Raw genomic sequence first — 18,804 nt, forward strand, 5'->3', positions numbered from 1 at the left:
TCCTTTCTCGGCCAACCCTAGGTAGAATGCTAAAGTAACTGCCCTCTCTTCCACGACCTAGGTGTTGCGGCCCGCGGGCAGGAGGTTCAAGAAATAGTCCACTCCAAGTGGCAGGCAGCAAGGCGGAAAGGGTCGCTGGTTTCAGTGGTGGCCCCACTGGAAGCCGAGTTCAGGAGCCGCTAAGCGGTAGCCGGGGAAAGAATCGGGGCTTCCCAGGGTCTCCTCCCGGCTCCCACTCCGCAGCTCAGAGGGCGGGAAAACCACGGGAGCCACCCCGCCCCGCGCAGCCCAGCCCCGCCCCGCCCCAGCCCGGACACCGCCCCCCGCCAGGCTCCCCAGCGGCGCCCAGGGAGGACGCGCTCCGCCCCCTTCCAATCCGGCCAATGGGCGTCCGGGTAGCGCACGGTTTGCCTCCGCCTCCGCCAGGGAAACTTGGAGGAGGAGAAAAGTTTGTACAGAGGGTGGAAAGGCGAGAGCGGAGCTCCACGCCCGGCAGCCCGAGAGGAAGATGAACAGCCCCAGGCCAGAGCCTCGGGCAGAGTGGACCCCGAGCCGCCCCCAGGTAGCCAGGAGCGGCCTCAGCGGCAGCCGCAAACTCCGGTAGCCGCCCGTGCTGCCGGTGGCTGGGGCGGAGGGCGGCCAGAACTGGGGGCCGAGGCTCCGCGCCACCTGCGCGCGTGGCCTCACACCTGAACGCTGTCCTCCAGCGGACAAGACCGGCGGGCACTGCAAAACTGGGACTTGTCTTTGAAGAAAAAAAAATAGCGAACAAGAAATCCAGCACCATTTTTCCCTGACCCATCCAGCTGCCCCTCTTGTTTCCCAAGTTTTTGAAAGCTGGCAATTCTGACCTCAGTGTCCAAAAATCGGCAGCCACTGAGATCGGCTCTGAGAAGCCGAAGGTTTGGCAATTTCCAGACTGAGCGGGACAAGGTGAAAGCAGGTTGGAGGCGGGCCAGGACATCTGAGAGCTGACCCTGGGAGCTCGCGAGGCTGCCGCCGCTGCTGCCGCTACAGGTGAGATGGAGTTGGGCTGGCGCTGGGGTCAACGGGTAGCGAACGCGGAGATGCGGCGCTCGCCGAAAAGAGCCAAGAAGGGAAGAGCGCGCTCTCCAAATTGCTTTTGTAACTTGTTTTCAGTGAGCATTTCATTGACTCAGCATCTATCGGGAATAGCACTAGGGAGCTACTTTTCCCTTGAGATGGCTCTTATTCATCTTGGCAATGGAGTGAGTTGGGTTGGGGGGAGGAAGAGGAATGGGAGAATCAGTTTATAAATATTAATGTCAGGAAGAGTGTGCTGCTGGCAGGACGTATCAGGAGCCTAGAGATTTTGGTGGCCGCAGTTGGTAAGTGGCTACAATACAGAAAGTAGGATCGAGTTTCTCCCCTTGGCTCCTTTCTTGGGCGCGGGTCTAACACCTTACAAGTGGTAATTTCCGCTCACGGCAGCTTTGTCTCTCTTCTGCCATCCCCAGACCCAGCCTTGCACTCCAAGGCTGCGCACCGCAGCCACTATCATGTCCACTCCCGGGGTCAATGCGTCCACCTCCTTGAGCCCCGACCGGCTGAACAGCCCGGTGACCATCCCGGCGGTGATGTTCATCTTCGGGGTGGTGGGCAACCTGGTGGCCATCGTGGTGCTGTGCAAGTCGCGCAAGGAGCAAAAGGAGACGACCTTCTACACGCTGGTATGTGGGCTGGCTGTCACCGACCTGTTGGGCACTTTGCTGGTGAGCCCGGTAACCATCGCCACGTACATGAAGGGCCAGTGGCCCGGGGGCCAGCCGCTGTGCGAGTACAGCACCTTCATTCTGCTCTTCTTCAGCCTGTCCGGCCTCAGCATCATCTGCGCCATGAGTGTCGAGCGCTACCTGGCCATCAACCACGCCTATTTCTACAGCCACTACGTGGACAAGCGGTTGGCGGGCCTCACGCTCTTTGCAGTCTATGCTTCCAACGTGCTCTTCTGCGCGCTGCCCAACATGGGCCTCGGTAGCTCGCGGCTGCAGTACCCAGACACCTGGTGCTTCATCGACTGGACCACCAACGTGACGGCGCACGCTGCCTACTCCTACATGTACGCGGGCTTCAGCTCCTTCCTCATTCTCGCCACCGTCCTCTGCAACGTGCTTGTGTGCGGCGCGCTGCTCCGCATGCACCGCCAGTTCATGCGCCGCACCTCGCTGGGCACCGAGCAGCACCATGCGGCCGCGACCGCTGTGACCTCGGTTGCCTCCCGGGGCCACCCCGCCGCCTCCCCAGGCTTGCCGCGCCTCAGCGACTTTCGCCGCCGCCGGAGTTTCCGCCGCATCGCGGGCGCCGAGATCCAGATGGTCATCTTACTCATTGCCACCTCCCTGGTGGTGCTCATCTGCTCCATCCCGCTCGTGGTGAGTGACCAGGGCTGGGGCCCCACCCGGCCCTTTTCTCGCATCCACCTCCCTCCTCCGTTCCCCGCTCCCAGCTTTCCCTCTCAGTCTTTGGTAGTGAACGTGTCTCCTTTAGATCGCGGCTGGGATTCCCACACTGTTTCTCAGAGCGGACCCAACCCTCTTTGAAGTCCCAGTCCTAATGAGATTTAGCAGGTGCTTTGCCCCTACATCCCCCAGTTTATGTTCCCGAAAGCCTGGGTTTTTTTCTCTACCGGGACAGCCCTTACCCCTTGCTGCCTGACATTGGCCGAGTCTTCCAAGAAAACCCCCCACTTCCTCTGTTAGATGTGGAGGGGAACCTACTGTGGTGTAACTTAGCCCACTCCTCTGTACTGTGAACTGTGAACTGTGAACTGCAGAACCTGAAACGTCAGGGATGGTGATCTGTTCGTTGTAAACCATTTCTAAGGAAAGTGGGGTTTTTGGTGTTTTGATTTATGCAAGTTTTTTTTGTTTTTTTTTTTTTTTTCTTTACTTTTTTCCCCCGTGGATTGCGTAGAATTTTAAAGCTAGAAGAGATATCAAGAGGTGTTTTAGTCTAACTCCCTCACTTCACTGAGGGAGTGAATGATACGCTTAAAATAATCCAGCCAAATCTACACAGTCAAGCTAGGCTTCCTGCTCTACCATGGTGTGCCCTGGGAGGGCAGCTTAAAGCACACAAATTCTAATTCATACACAGGGCAGGGTCCAGACTCAGTTTCTTTCATTCTGTGTAGGCCAGGAAAGCAAAGTTTCTCAGGGTGACTAATTATGGAAAAGCTGGTATACATGGGATATGGGATTTGAATTCTCTACAACTGTGCAAGAAACAGTACCATTTTAGAGAAACCGAGGTTTAGAGATGGCTGTCTTCATTTCTTCAAGCCAAAGCTCTACAGCTTGTAATGGACCTTAGGCTGTCTGAGGCCAGACCCAGCTCATGTGTTATTACATCACGTCTCCCTCCTAGAACATTTCTCATTTTGGCCTTTGTAAAGCGTGGGTTGGAGTTTTGGTACACTTCATTTTTAGTTCATCTTTTAAGAATTGCCTTTGGATTAACTTTTAAAATATGATAAACAGAAAGGTTCAAACCCTACTCTGACTAAAATGAAATGCACCAGAAGCAGATGGGCAGAAGAATGCAATACTTTATCTAGAGTTTCTCTTGAAAGCAACTAGTTATGAGTTCTTCCATCTTCCAAAACCCTGCATTCCTGGAAATTCTAAACTACCAACTCAAAAAGAGATAACTGCTTTTTCTTATGCTTATTGGGAACAAGAGAAAATAAAATGTAATGGGCTATTATTCTTTCCTTTTCCTTATTAATACTGTCCAGGGATCTTTGGTGTAGAAATATTATATCTCTGATAAAAGTGACTGTAAATGGAAGGAACTTTGAGGGGGCTGAGAGCCAGAATACAGTAGCTTCTTACCAATTTGTATAAACAGTAATAAATATAATTGGCCATAAGAGCCTTTAAGCCATTCCAGGACCCAATATAATTTACAGAGTTAAGTCACACTTGAGTCACATAAATACATTTTACTGTCTGTAATGGCAACCTAGAAGAAAGTGAGATTTTGGACAAAAACAACTCTGCTCCTGATGGGGCCCCTGTTCCTGGGCCTCTGCCTTGTGTTTTACAGAACAGTAAATGACAAAGTCAATGGTTGTTATTTTCAGAACATCCACTTAAAGGGACAGAGGAATTAGAGCTAGAAGGTTAGCAACATGCACATACTTTATATGTGTTTTGGTTGGAAGTAAGCCTGTAAAGCCATGGATTTCTGCACAGCCACGGATGAATTATTTTCTTCTAACATCTAGAGAGACATACAAGGCTTAATTCACCTCGTGAGCTGAAGTGGTAGACCTGGACCTAAGATTCAGGGCCCTTACACAAAGCTGTGAAATTATTTGAGGACCTAGAGGCAAGAAATTATAGGAGCTGTATTTGTGGTTTGCAGATTAACCACATTTTAACTAACAAGAAATACTGTCCACCTGTATAAGGTTAGTAACATGCTGTAAATTTTAAGTAATCTTAACCTGAAAATTGAAACTAGCTCAATTAAGAAGTAATCCCATTAGTCAAGTATTTATGTAGCTTTGTGAGAAATAAGGAATCCTACAAATAGCAGTGGCATCATTTTGTCGCCCTTAGTTTTGGGTACTAAAATCTAATTTCAGAATCAGTTTATAAATCAGTGATAAATGATGGGTTCATTATACTACCCTCCAGCAATTCAGGAATTACTGAAATAATCAAAAACCCTTCTGCAAATACAGTTTTCCTTGGCTTCCTTTTACAACTTTCTTTTTTCATGTTTTCATATTCATATTGTAAATTAAGATTAAAGGTCAGAACTCTCTGATATTGAAAGCAGATGAGCCTATCTTCAGTTCCAAAGAAACAATGAAGCATCTAATTTTATCAAATCAAGTGGTTGCTAATCCCATTTAAGGAAAATCAAAGCATTGGAATCATTTTAAATGCTTTGGAAAGTCTAACAAAGCAAATATAGCTTACTTGGAATTTCAGAAAGCTTGATATAATACATAAGGAAAACAAGCAGCCACTGAAAAGCAGCCAAGGTTTTGCCTCTTGGACACCGGGGAGAAAGAACTACAGCTCTTAGAGGGGGGTTGGTATTGAGTTTAGTATAAAAAATAAAATTTAATTTGCTATCCAAAATATACATGTTTCATAAATACAGCTAAGATTGGAGTGGAAATTTGAGAAAGATTGGGAAATTAGTTGTGGATATAAGGAACTGTGCTGAACCTTCAGAATTCTTTGAACTGGGTCATAATTAATGATCAGAGAAGGCGTCAGTATGATCTACAAGGAACATCACATGATAAGATGTAATGGGTAGGTGGTTCTTGTCATTTTGTCCTTTCTTCTATTTATAACCAGTCTCAGGGGTTTTTTAAATATAGGAGTATTTTGGAAGTGAGAACTTCCAAAATTTTGTGAGAACAAGAAGTGAGAGTCTACATTTCAGATAAAGAAAAAGGATTGCATTCTTTAGAAATATGCAAGCAAGACAGCCCCTTAAGGTCCTGGTGCTAAATGCTGTAGCTAGATGAATTTCTAGTGCCTAATTTTTCAGTTACTAATGAATATTAAGATGATTATTATAATCAAATATTTTGCCTCAGGGCTAAACAGTTACTATAGGGTTTGGAAGGGCATTGTCCCCCATACACAAGCAACCCAAAACTGTATTTATTGCTTACTTGTTTCTTCTGTTTTTTAACTCTGAAGTAACAAATATTTATCTCAGCCAGGGGCAGAATGGCTAATTTGATTAATCTTCTGCCTTGGTGAAGTAAAACTTAGATCCTTAGGAAAATATTTCCTGTGAGTGTTTATTTGGTTCCTTACTGTAAACTAGTTGTCTCTATAAAGCTTTCACCAGCATTTGATCAGCAAAAGTTTATAAGGACAGATGAAAACTTTGTAAATAGATATACTTTTGTTTACTGTAGGCAAACTGGAAGTGGAGTCATAAAACAACTGATGGGATGTCAGATGAGTGTGAAGCACATCTATACATACAAGAGAAATGCCATAAATTTGGGTATGACTACAACAGAATCTAAAAGACTAGATTTGTTCAAATAAATTTGGCTAAGTTTAAAAAATTGTGATGTCCAGAAGCAAGTTTTAAGTCATAACGTGAAATTGTAGACCCAGAAGATTATTGAGTTACATAAAAGTAAGTTATTTCCACATGTGGCATTTCATTTGAATCTTTTTTTTTTTTTTTTTTTTTTTGAGACGGAGTCTTGCTCTGCCGCCCAGGGTGGAGTGCAGTGGCCGGATCTCAGCTCACTGCAAGCTCCGCCTCCCGGGTTCACGCCATTCTCCTGTCTCAGCCTCCCGAGTAGCTGGGACTACAGGCGCCCGCCTCGTCGCCCGGCTAGTTTTTTTTTTTTTTGTATTTTTTAGTAGAGACGGGGTTTCACCGTATTAGCGAGGATGGTCTCGATCTCCTGACCTCGTGATCCGCCCGTCTCGGCCTCCCAAAGTGCTGGGATTACAGGCTTGAGCCACCGCGTCCGGCCTTCATTTGAATCTTGAAAAGCTCTAAGGAGAAAGTAGGGCTGACCAGTATTTTCACTCTCTCTACACCTCAGTTTTCCCAGCTGCAAATGAAGAATTTATATCATTCTGCAACTTACAGGGTAGCTATAGGTGAGTCCTCATCTAATGCTCATTTCACCATGCTTTGCTGACCTGTCAATTTGTTTGTATTGAATATCTCCTAACAAGTTTTTTTTTTTCTCAGCGCTGAAGTGATTCTTGTAGTCCCCAATAGAATATTCAATGTGAGAGCTTTAAAAAACAAAACAAAACAAAAAAGAAACATTCAGTGTAGATGTTGACCTATAAAGCCTGTAGAGATTTAACTTGTCTTCTACAAATGGCCAGTTAGTGGCCTAGAAGGAACAAGAACCAAGCTCTCCTACACACCACCCAGTCAAGAATTCTTTCCACTATTCTTTACTTGAAAAAAAGAAAGTGATAAGAACTTCTAGTAACAGCTGTGTCAATCTTGGACTCTTCACAAGGCAGTGGGATAACTGAGCACATACAGATAATTCCTTTTATGTACTTGGAACAGAACAAGTAGCACACACATTCAAATCCAGCTACAGATCTTGTCACTTATTGGAAAGCATTACTACTGTCTTGACAGTCGATTACTAAATCTGTCTAATCAAGAGTTCAACATTCTTTCTTCAACATTCCCTGCAAACAGATTATTAAGTAGGAAGTACATGTTTTTGATACCATATTATTAACTATATCCCAAAGCTACCTCTAAGCTACAGTTTTCAAATTATTGATATATTCCACACTGGGCAAGCTTCCACATATGGGTTCAAAAAACGTAATGAGAGCCAACATATCTGTTCTATGATAGGCGCTGTGCTAAGCACTTTGATCATTTGTACATATGTTATAAGGAGTGGAGCCAGGATTTGAACAGAGGCTTGTTTGCTTCCAAAGCTAGGGCATCTATCTCTATAGCATATAGCCTCCTTACAGCCTTCTTGTCACCACATCTTCTTCTGAACTGATTGCATTTTCTCCAAGTTATGTTCCACTGCTCCTGAACCCTAATCTCTAATCATCCTTAAAAGGTGTGAATAACATAATTTTTAAAATGTAGCTTGGTGTGTTGGCATGTGCCTGCTTTCCCAGCTACTTGGAAGGTTGAGGCGAGAGGATTGCTTGAGTCCAGGAGGTTAAGGCTGCAATGACCATGTTTGTATCACAGCACTCCAGCCTGGGTGACACAGTGAGACTCTTTCTAAAATAAAATAATTTAGAATACTGTAATATGCCAATATTAACAACAAACCACATGTACACAGCAGCAGCTACTAAGAAAAAGACTTAAAATTGGAAGAAAGGAGATATGTCATTAGTATTCAGTGAGTTTTTTTGTTTTTGTTTTTGTTTTGAGACAGAGTTTCCCTCTTATTGCCCAGGCTGGCGTGCAATGGCACAACCTCAGCTCACCACAACCTCCGCCTCCTGGGTTCAAGCAATTCTCCTGCCTCAGCCTTCCAAGTAGCTGGGATTATAGGCATGCACCACCACGCTCAGCTAATTTTGTATTTTTAGTAGAGACGGGGTTTCTCCATGTTGGTCAGGCTGGTCTCAAACTCCCGATGTCAGGTGATCCGCCTGCCTCGGCCTCCCAAAGTGCTGGGATTACAGACGTGAGCCATCGCGCCCAGCTGTATTCAGTGAGTTTTTTAAATGATTTTTTCCCTCCTGACTCAGAGGTTCAGTTTTATCAGCAACACACTCTTCCAACACTGAAAACTGCCTGAACTTGTTTAGTCGTGTAACATATAGGGCCTGTTAGACAAGAATTCCGAAAAGTGCTTTCACCTGCTCACAAGACATTGAAGCACTACTCCAGATGTTCCCATCTCAACTGCGGTTGTCCCTGCCCTCTTGGAAACAGCAAGTCAAGTAGCCCATTTAAAGTGAAGCAGAGGTTGCTATATGTTTTCAAACATTGCAAGATGCGTGGAGTTTTTGTTTGTTTTGTCTTTTTTCTTTCCCTACTTGAAGTAAGTCTCAATTGAGATATGTTGCAAAGTAAAACTCATATTGATTCTTTTCAATTTGACCAACTTTTGAGGATGTTTTTACCCGAATTTGAACTTTTGCTCTTTAAACTCATATTTTTGCTACCCTGTGAATTCCCCTTTATTGAAAAGACATTGAATGACCAGGTTCAGTGGCCTGGACTAATTGTAAACTTTTCCTCCCCCATTTCTATAATTTTAATATACTTTTAATATAGCCTCCTTTCATTCCCTCCTATACTAGTCAAAATACATTGCTGCTGTGGATGAGATGAGGCACAGAAATGATTCTTTCCTTTTTTCTCATCACCTTTGATTATGACAACCTATTATTGTTTTACAACATTCCGACCTTTCTAAAAGGCCACAGAAATTTTAAAATGCTAACTCCTAATGTACTTCTTTGGCTACAAATTCCATTTTAAGTGTTCAAAATTTTCTTCCTTTCAGTAGTAGCTATGTTTCCTTTGAGGTTGTTGCAGGAGAAGCAACCAGCAGCGAAACATTTTCAGTGTCAAAAATCTCAGAAACGTCAGGTTCAGACTTAACCAAAATTCTGTTCTGCGAGTCTCGGAGATGGCTTTACACAGTGCTTATTAGGGAGGGAGGGTCAGAAACTCTCGAGTGGAGCAACACTGCCACCTGGAGGCTTGAAGGCTCAAGTTCGCATAAACCCGGCCGTAGGTCTTTTCCAGAGACCACACACAGGACTTGATACTAACAGATTTAAATCCATCATTTCTTCTACCCTTAGGAACATAGTACGTGATGGGAATAAAATGTAGACCTCATGCTTTTTACCAATAACTCCATTGTCAGGAAATAATGATTAAACAGAAAGCCAAACTGGTAGAACAGAAAAGGCAACATGGAGGTCCAGACCAGATTGCCACCAACAGGGCGGGGGACATCCTAAGTTCCTCAAAAGCTCTGGGTCTCAGTAACAAATACCTCATCTGAGAAAAGGCCTGTACAGTTGAGGGAACTGCTGAGTTTCCAGACATAGCTGAAGACCACAAAGCTTATGGAAGGAAGAAACCAAGATGCTTTATTTAACTAGTAAAATATTTATTTTTTTAATTTTATTATTTTTATTTTACTATTAGTAAAGATTTTTTTAAATCAAGTATGCTTTGCCTTGTAACTATCATTTATCCCAGCATAGTTTCTAAAAGTATTTTAAGAGGCGATATTACATACTGATGTTCATTCCAGTTCATTCTTGATTTAGCTGTCTTCCAAATATCAAGATATTAATTTCATCTTGGTTAGAGGCTTTGACTGTTTTATTCTGAGATTTACAGGCCCATAATCCCATATCCAAAATATTTAGGGGCAGATGAGTTTCAGAATTTAGAATTTCTTGGCTTTTAGAGAAGTAATCAATAATATATTGCAAAATATGTAATATCCTCATCAGAATTGGAACAGTACTCCTGGACCAGAACATAGAATATTCACTCTAAGTGGAATAAATTGAACTAAATGGCTTCACAGTCTGTTCAGTTCAGTTTTTGCTGCCAAAATAAGTTTAGGTCAGATTTTGCAATGAGTGTAAGTTCTCAAAACAAAACAACAACAAATGAAATGAACAAAAATCTTTTGATAGAGGATCAGAGACCTATAGCTAATTAATATCTAAATTCCAGTTAAGGAAGAAATAGAAATGCAGTTCTACCTTACTGATCCAGTATCGTTCTGGAATAAATTTAATATAAGTTTAATTTTGCAGGTTCATGAAATGTATTTCTTCAAATATTTTAAACTTCCTTCTTTTATCCAAATTGTTGAAAATCTTTCTGAAATACCCCGACCCAAATATTGTTACATCTAGTAAGTGCCAAAAGAATGCATGCAAATGGTCAATGAATTGCCTTTTCCATTGTGAACTGACACCAGCCTCAACTAAACTATCCCTGTTCCAGGTGATTCATACACCATGAGTCATTCATTGTTATGCTGTATATAGTAAGGCAGCAATGTCCTCAAGTCTTGTTAGAGATATTTGCCCCTAGTTAAATGGCTCCAGCTATGCTTTTGTGAGTTCTTCTTGCTCCTTTTTATGATTTTTATGTATCTTCCTTGACTGTGAGACTCAACCTCTTCTCCCTAACCTAAAATAATTACTAAAGGCAAGAAATAATTAGTAAATAATTACTAAAGATAGATGGCAATTATTTTTATTTCTATACTACTATTTCTATGTGAATTACTCCTACTATTTCTAGGAGATGAGATTTTTATATAAATGATCACAGTGGAATTAGAAGTAATATCTAGGCAAAAAAAAATTCATAATACTTTAAGAGTGAATTTGAGGCTGAGCATGGTGGCTCACTCCTGTAATCTTAGCACTTTGGGAGACTGTGGCAGGCAGATCACTTGAGCTCAAGAGTTCGAGACTAGCCTGGGCAACATAGAAAGACCTCATCTCTACAAAAATAATAAGTTAGCCAGGCACGGTGGCACACACCTGTAGTCCTGGCTACTCAGGAAGCTACGGCAGGAGGATTGCTGGAGCCTAGGAGCTCAAGGCTGCAGTGAGCAATGATTACACCACTGCACTCCAGCCTGGGCGACAAAGTGAGACCTGGTCTCAAAAAAATATATACATGTACGTTTAACAAATGCATTTTCCTCTAAGGAATAAAATCATCATGTAAGTTTACACAAATTCATGCTCCATTCGCTGAATCATTTGAAGTTCCCAGATGTTGACATATCATTTCATTCTTCCATGACTTTGCACATGGAGCTACCTCTATTTGAAATGTGATGTCCTTCCTTCTAAATTTAGCAAATTCCTACTCATCCATCGTGATTACTATAACTGGGGAACAGAGTCATAGAGAAAATAAAAACTATTCTGTGGTCATTCTGGGTGACAGGAGATCCTGCTGTTGGTGTAAAACTGTTCAGCATATTCTTTCTAGACTAAAATAAAAGAATCTGGCCTTATTCTGATGATTAGATGGTTAACTGACTTATAAAATGAGTTCCCTTTAAATTATGTAAAATGACAGATGGAATAAGAGAAATCGGTAGCTTTGGGGAGAAAAAAGTTACTTCATTAGAGTTACAAAAACTTAAAAGCAGTCGCAGAAATGAAGTTAACAAAATGTTTCTCAAGAACACTTTATACATATGTGACCTGCACTCACATTGCATTTTTGTATACTGTCTTTGCTCTAGGGAAGATAATCATAAGATAGTTACAAAAATATTAAAGCCATACTAACTCAGAACATGTAATTGCATTTTTGCAGTGACTGGTTTTTCTTTTTCTTTTTCTTTTCTTTTTTTTTTTTGAAACAGATTCTAGATCTGTGGCCTTGGCTGGAGTGCAGTGGCACCATCTCAGCTCACTGCAACCACTGCCCCCCCCCCCCGGGTTCAAGCGATTCTCCTGCCTCAGCCTCCTGAGTAGCTGGGATTATAGGCATATGCCACCACACCTGGCTAATTTTTGTTTTGTTTTTGTTGTTTTAAGATGGAGTCTCGCTCTGTCGCCAGGCTGGAGTGCAGTGGCGTGATCTCAGCTCACTACAACATTCACCTCCCGGGTTCAAACGATTCTCCTGCCTCAGCCTCCCGAGTAGCTGGGACTACAGGCACATGCCACCATACCCAGCTAAATTTTGTGGTTTTAGTAGAGATGGAGTTTCACCATGTTGGCCAGGATGGTCTCAATCTCTTGACCTTGTGATCCGCCTACCTCAGCCTACCAAAATGCTGGGATTACAGGCGTAAGCCACTGCACCCAGCCTAATGTTTGTATTTTTAGTAGAGATGGGGTTTCGCCATGTTGTAAAAGTTGGTCTGGAACTGCTGACCTCAAGTGATTCACCCGCCTTGGCCTCCCAAAGTGCTGCGATTACAGGCGTGAGCCACCATACCCAGCCCATGACTGGTTTTTCTGAGGCTTGTTATGTAGCTTCCTCTTTTCCTGGAACTTGAGAAATGAAGGCAGGTTCTTAATATTGCTAAGGTAGACATAGCATTTATATGTTTTCCCAATTGATGAATGATGAAATCTAAATGTGTGGATCTCACTTATGCAGGTGCGAGTATTCGTCAACCAGTTGTATCAGCCAAGTTTGGAGCGAGAAGTCAGTAAAAATCCAGATTTGCAGGCCATCCGAATTGCTTCTGTGAACCCCATCCTAGACCCCTGGATATATATCCTCCTGAGAAAGACAGTGCTCAGTAAAGCAATAGAGAAGATCAAATGCCTCTTCTGTCGCATTGGCGGATCCCGCAGAGAGCGCTCCGGACAGCACTGCTCAGACAGTCGCAGGACATCTTCTGCCATGTCAGGCCACTCTCGCTCCTTCCTCTCCCGGGAGCTGAAGGAGATCAGCAGTACATCTCAGACCCTCCTGCCAGACCTCTCACTGCCAGACCTCAGTGAAAATGGCCTTGGAGGCAGGAATTTGCTTCCAGGTGTTCCTGGCATGGGCCTGACCCAGAAAGACACCACCTCGCTGAGGACTTTGCGAATATCAGAGACCTCAGACTCTTCACAGGGTCAGGACTCAGAGAGTGTCTTACTGGTGGATGAGGTTGGTGAGAGCGGCAGGGCTGGGCCTGCCCCTAAGGGGAGCTCCCTGCAAGTCACATTTCCCAGTGAAACACTGAACTTATCAGAAAAATGTATATAATAGGTAAGGAAAGAAATACAGTACTGTTTCTGGACCCTTATAAAATCCTGTGCAATAGACACATACATGTCACATTTAGCTGTGCTCAGAAGGGCTATCATCATCCTACAACTCACATTAGAGAACATCCTGGCTTTTGAGCACTTTGCAAACAATCGAGTTGACTCACATGGGTCCTGAGGCCTGCAGCACGTCAGTTAATACCCTACTATGACAGAGGATTGTGATCACAACTTGATGGCTGGGAAGACCTACCCTCAGTTTTTCTACTGGATAGGAGGATGGCAGAAGTTTGGCTGCTTTCCTAACATCCAGAGCTTCGTGGTGTTTGGCACACAGCAGAGGCCCAGATATTAGAAAGGCTCTATTCCAGTAAACTATGAGGACTGCCTTATGGATGATTCAAGTGTCTCACTAAAGCATGAAATGTGAATTTTTATTGTTGTACATATGATTTAAGGTATTTAAAGTATTTTCTTCTCTGTGAGAAGGTTTATTGTTAATACAAGGTATAATAAAATTATCGCAAGCCCTCTCCTTCCAGTATAACCAGCTGAAGTTGCAGATGTTAGATATTTTTCATAAACAAGTTCTAGTCAAAGTTGAAAATTCATAGTAAGATTGATATCTATAAAATAAATATAAATTTTTAGGAGAAAGAGTTTAGTATTATCAAAGGGATAAAGAAAAAAATACTATTTAAGATGTGAAAATTATAGTCCAAAATGTTATTCTTTCCAGGCTATGTATAAAATACATAGTGAAAATTGTTTAGTGATATTACATTTATTTATCCAGAAAACTGTGATTTCAGGAGAACCTAACATGCTGGTAAATGTTTTCAACTTTTTCCTCACTAATTGGTACTTTTTAAAACATAACATAAATTTTTTAAAGTCTTTAATAAATAACCCATAATTAAAGTGTATAATATAAAAAATTTTAAAAATCTAAGCAACTTATTGTTTCTCTGAAAGTGTGTGTAGTTTTACTTTCCTAAGGAATTACCAAGAATATCCTTTAAAATTTTAAAGGATGGCAAGTTGCATCAGAAAGAGCTTTATTTAGAGATGTAAAGATTCCCAAATGTGGTTACATTAGCCATTCATATATATCAGAAGTGCAGATTTGGGGCACTTAATGATCACCTTGTAACAGTTTTGTGTAACTCCCAGTGATGCTGTACACATATTTGAAGGATCTTTCTCAAAGAAATATTAAGCATGTTTTGTTGCTCAAAGTGTTTTTGTGAATTGCTTGGTTGTAATTAAATTCTGAGCCTGATATTGATATGATTTTAAGAAGCAGTTGTACCAAGTGAAATTATTTTGGAGATGATAATAAATATACACATTCAATCTGAGTTGCATATCCTCAGTTTGGGAAAACTTGTGGGGTGGGGGTTTGTTGTTTCAGGTCATCATCTATATCCTTTTATATATATTTTTTAAATTTATTGGGAAATAATTTTAAAGAAATGTTGCAAGAAAAGTACAAAGCCTTGGATACACTTAGTAGAGAATGACACTTTATTCAAAGCCTCCAGTTTGTATGGGTGATGGATTGAGACAGTATTACGCCTAGCTTGCGATATATAAAGGACTCAAATAATTATTACTAAAATTAGCATATTTTACATTTTGCAACTTTTTTAACTGCCATTTTTATTATTTATTTATTTATTTATTTATTTATTTATTTATTTTTGAGACAGAGTCTTGCTCTGTCACCCAGACTGGAGTGCATTGGCACAATCTCAGCTCACTGCAACCTCCACCTTCCGGGTTCAAGCAATTCTCATGCCTCAGCCTCTTGACTAGCTGGTATTACAGGTGTGCACCACCATGCCCAGCTAAATTTTGTATTTTTAGGAGAGACATGTCATGCCATGTTGGCCATGGTTGGTCTCAAACTCCTGGCTTCCAGCAGCCTGCCCGCCTCAGCCTCCCAAAATGCTAGGATTGCAAGCATGAGCTACCATGTCCGGACATTTTTACGTTTTTAAATGCAAATTTTGTTCATTTTTTGAGTGAGTTATGTATCTGCATTAGTCAGCTAAGGCTGCCATAAAATACTATAGATGGGTGGCTTACACAACAGAAACTTATTTTCTCACAGTTGTGGAGGGTGGAAGTCCAAGAACAAGGTGTCAGCAGAGTTGGTTTCTCTTGAGCTCCCTCTCCTTGGCTTGCAGATGGCTCCCTTTTTTCTGTGTCCTCAGATAGCCTTTTCTCCAGGTGAGCACATCCCTGATGCCTCTCTCCTTATAAGGACACCAGTCATACTGGATTAGGGCCCCACCCTTATGACCTCATTTAACCTTAATTCGTCCCTTAAAGGCCCTCTTTCCAAATACAGTCACAATGGGGGTTAGGGCTTCAACAAATGATTTTTGGGGGGCAAGTGTCTTTTTCATTGTTGAGCCTGATTTATTCTTAAACTAGCAACCAAGAAAAATGAATTTCGGCACTGCTCCGTCATCTATTCCATATTTATTTATAAAATTTAACAGCTATGCAATGCAAAGATTATTTTTTGTTTCTTGCTATGGGACACTTGTTCTAGACCATTCAGAGAACTTCAAATTTTCTACACAGGAAAGTTCTGATTGTTTAATTGGCTACTATTAAGTCCTAACATCTCAAAAGGATATAACAGACAAGAAGGCAATTTTAACACCATATTGTAATCTTTGAGACAATCTAACCAATTAAATCAAGTGTGTTAGAAAAGATAGATTTGCAGGACTATTAAAATGGTACTTTAGGCCAGGTGCAGGGGCTCACACCTGTAATCCCAACACTTTGGGAGGCCAAGGCAAGTGGATCACTTGAGGTCAAGAGTTCAAGACCAGGATGGCCAACATGGTGAAACTCTGTCTCTATTAAAAATACAAAAATCGGCTGAGTGTGGTGGCTGACGCCTGTAATCCCAGCACTTTGGGAGGCTGAGGCAGGCAGATCACGAGGTCAGGAGTTCAAGACCAGCCTGGCCAACATAATGAAACCCCCATCTCCACTAAAAATATAAAAATTAGCCAGGCATGATGGTGGGCGCCTGTAGTCCAGCAACCTGGGAGGCTGAGGCAAGAGAATCGTTTAAACCCTGGAGGCGGGGGTTGCAGTGAGCCAAGATTGCACAACCACACTCTATCCTGGGCGATACAGTGAGACTCTGTCTCAAAAAAAAAAATACAAAAATTAACCAGGCATGGTGGCATGCACCCAACTACTCAGGAGGCTGAGGCAGGAGAATCACTTGAACCTAGAATCACTTGAGCCAGTATCGGCCTCTGCACTCCAGCCTGGGTGAAGGAATGAGACTCCGTCTGAAAAAAAGGAAAAAATGGTACTTTGTGCAGTCATAAAAAGGAAAGAAATCATGTCCATGTCCTTTGAACCAACACGAATGAAGGTGAAGACCATTGTCCTAAGTGAACTAACTCAGAAACAGAAAAGCAAATACTGCATGCTCTCACTTATAAATGAGAGCCATACAATGGGTACACATGGTCATAAAGATGGAACTAATAGATGCTGGGGACTCCAAAAGTGGGGAGGTGGGGGAGAGCAAGGGTTGAAGAATAACCTACTGGGTATTATGTTCACTATTTGGGTATTGGGTACACTAGAAGCCCAGTCCCACCAGTATGCAATATACCCATTTAACAAACAAACACACATACCCCCCGAATCTAAAATAAAATGATAAAATAAAAAATAAAATGGTATTTTGACCAAGGGACCACAGAATTCAAGAGTTCTTTCCCAAATCATAGCTAGTCCTCTCCACAAGTTTTCTCTTAGGGGCAATAAATACAAAAGGGACATGGAAAAATCAAGGCCCAGTAATATTTACTGTTAGCTATCCACATGGCCTCAAATGTTAATGCAGAAAAATTTCCATTACACAAATATTCATTTTTCCTAAACTACTTGTACTAGTCTCAGAACAAACCATGTTTGCTTTCTTCCAATACTGGCCCACCTCATGCCCTTCCCCCATTACATCCAAGACTGAATCTAAGATGCTGCAATTATGATCTCAAGCTTGTCATCCAGACACATGAAAAATGGAACCAGAAAAAACAAGACACTTACAACAAGAGAGAGCATTTGGTCCCATTGCTTACTGTGGGGTTTCTCTGGGCTACAGCTGGTGCTTTAACCCCAAACTCGAAGTACCTTGGCAGAAAGGAAGAGAGAAAGATAGCTGGGCCTTTGGTCCTTCTATCAACATCTCTACCATTCAATCATTTATCCATTCCCTTTACCTTGCCAGGCCATCCACCCCATTTCCCACCATGGAAGAGAAGGACAGAAGAGAACACCAGTCATAACTTTTTCCTAAGAACTTGTAACCACAGCAACTCTACACACTAAAATCTGAATAATTAGGTAAGTATTTCTCTTTCTTGAGAAGGTTGAAACAGGATTTAATACAAAGGAAGAGCAAAAAGAATTCCAAGAACAATGAACAAGAACCCAAGGCAACAGCTCTGCAATAGGTCAAGAGCACAGTGAAACCAGACTGAGGCAGGAGGGAAGGCTCTCCGATGTCCCCAGGGTGGAAAGAAAGGAAAGAAAGAAATGAAAGGAAAGGAAGGAAAGAAAGAAAGGAAGGCCAGGCACAGTGGCTCACGCCTGTAACCCCAGGATTTTGGGAGGCCGAGGCGGGCGGATCACCTGAGGTCGGGAGTTCAAGACCAGCCTGACCAACATGGAGAAACCCTGTCTCTACTAAAAATACAAAATTAGCCAAACATGGTGGCGCATGCCTGTAATCCCAGCTACCTGGGAGGCTGAGGCAGGAGAATTGCTTGAACCCCGGAGGCAGAGGTTGCAGGGTGAGCCGATATCGCACCATTGCACTCTAGCCTGGGCAAAGAGTGAAATTCTGTCTCAAAACAAAACAAAACAAACAAACAAAAAAGAAAAAAGAAGGAAAATTAATAGATTATTTGATGTTTGGCAAAATTGAGGATAGTATTATAGTTCTATTAGAAAAATTAGTAATATATATACATAGGAAACTAATGAATTAAAAAAGGCAATTATTGACTCCATGAAAAACAAACAGAGGTAGAAGAAAGGTAAAATAAACATAATATACAAGGTGAACTAAATTATGTGTAATGATTGTACTCATATCAAATAATGAATATACGGTCAGGTACAGCGGCTCACACCTGTAATCCTAAAGCTTTGGGAGGCTGAGACAGGATTGCTTGCACAAACTCTTTTTGGACAGCCATAAAAAAGAATGACATCATGTCCTCTGCAGTAGCACAAATGGAACTAGAGACCATTGTCCTAAGTGAACTAACTAAGAAACATAAAACCAAATACCACATGGTCTCACTTGCGGAGTTCAAGACCAGTCTGGGCAACACAGTGAGAGACCCTGTGTACCAAAAAAAAAAAAAAAAAAGACATGAAAAATTATCCAGGCATGGTGGCACGTGCTTGTTGTAGTCCTAGCTACTCAGGAGACTGAGGCAGGCAGATCTATTGAGCCATGAATTTGAGGTTACAGTGAACTAAGATGGTACCACTGGACTCCAGCCTGGGCAACAGACCAAGACTCTGTCTCTAAAATGTA

General features: G+C 42.4%; 1 protein-coding gene across 1 annotated transcript; it reads left to right on the plus strand.

Moving 5' to 3' along the window:
- The first annotated feature begins 239 nt into the window (after window positions 1-239).
- On the plus strand, window positions 240-14,566 carry PTGER4 (prostaglandin E receptor 4). Its single transcript, XM_033179440.1, has 3 exons — window positions 240-1,017; window positions 1,479-2,393; window positions 12,604-14,566. Exons 2-3 carry the CDS (start codon window positions 1,521-1,523, stop codon window positions 13,201-13,203), a joined length of 1,473 nt encoding a protein of 490 aa, XP_033035331.1. The 5' UTR covers window positions 240-1,017; window positions 1,479-1,520; the 3' UTR covers window positions 13,204-14,566.
- The last annotated feature ends 4,238 nt before the right edge of the window (window positions 14,567-18,804 follow it).

This window comes from Trachypithecus francoisi, unplaced genomic scaffold (genome assembly GCF_009764315.1).
Source record: "Trachypithecus francoisi isolate TF-2019V2 unplaced genomic scaffold, Tfra_2.0 Lachesis_group2, whole genome shotgun sequence".
Taxonomy (NCBI): Eukaryota; Metazoa; Chordata; class Mammalia; order Primates; family Cercopithecidae; genus Trachypithecus; species Trachypithecus francoisi.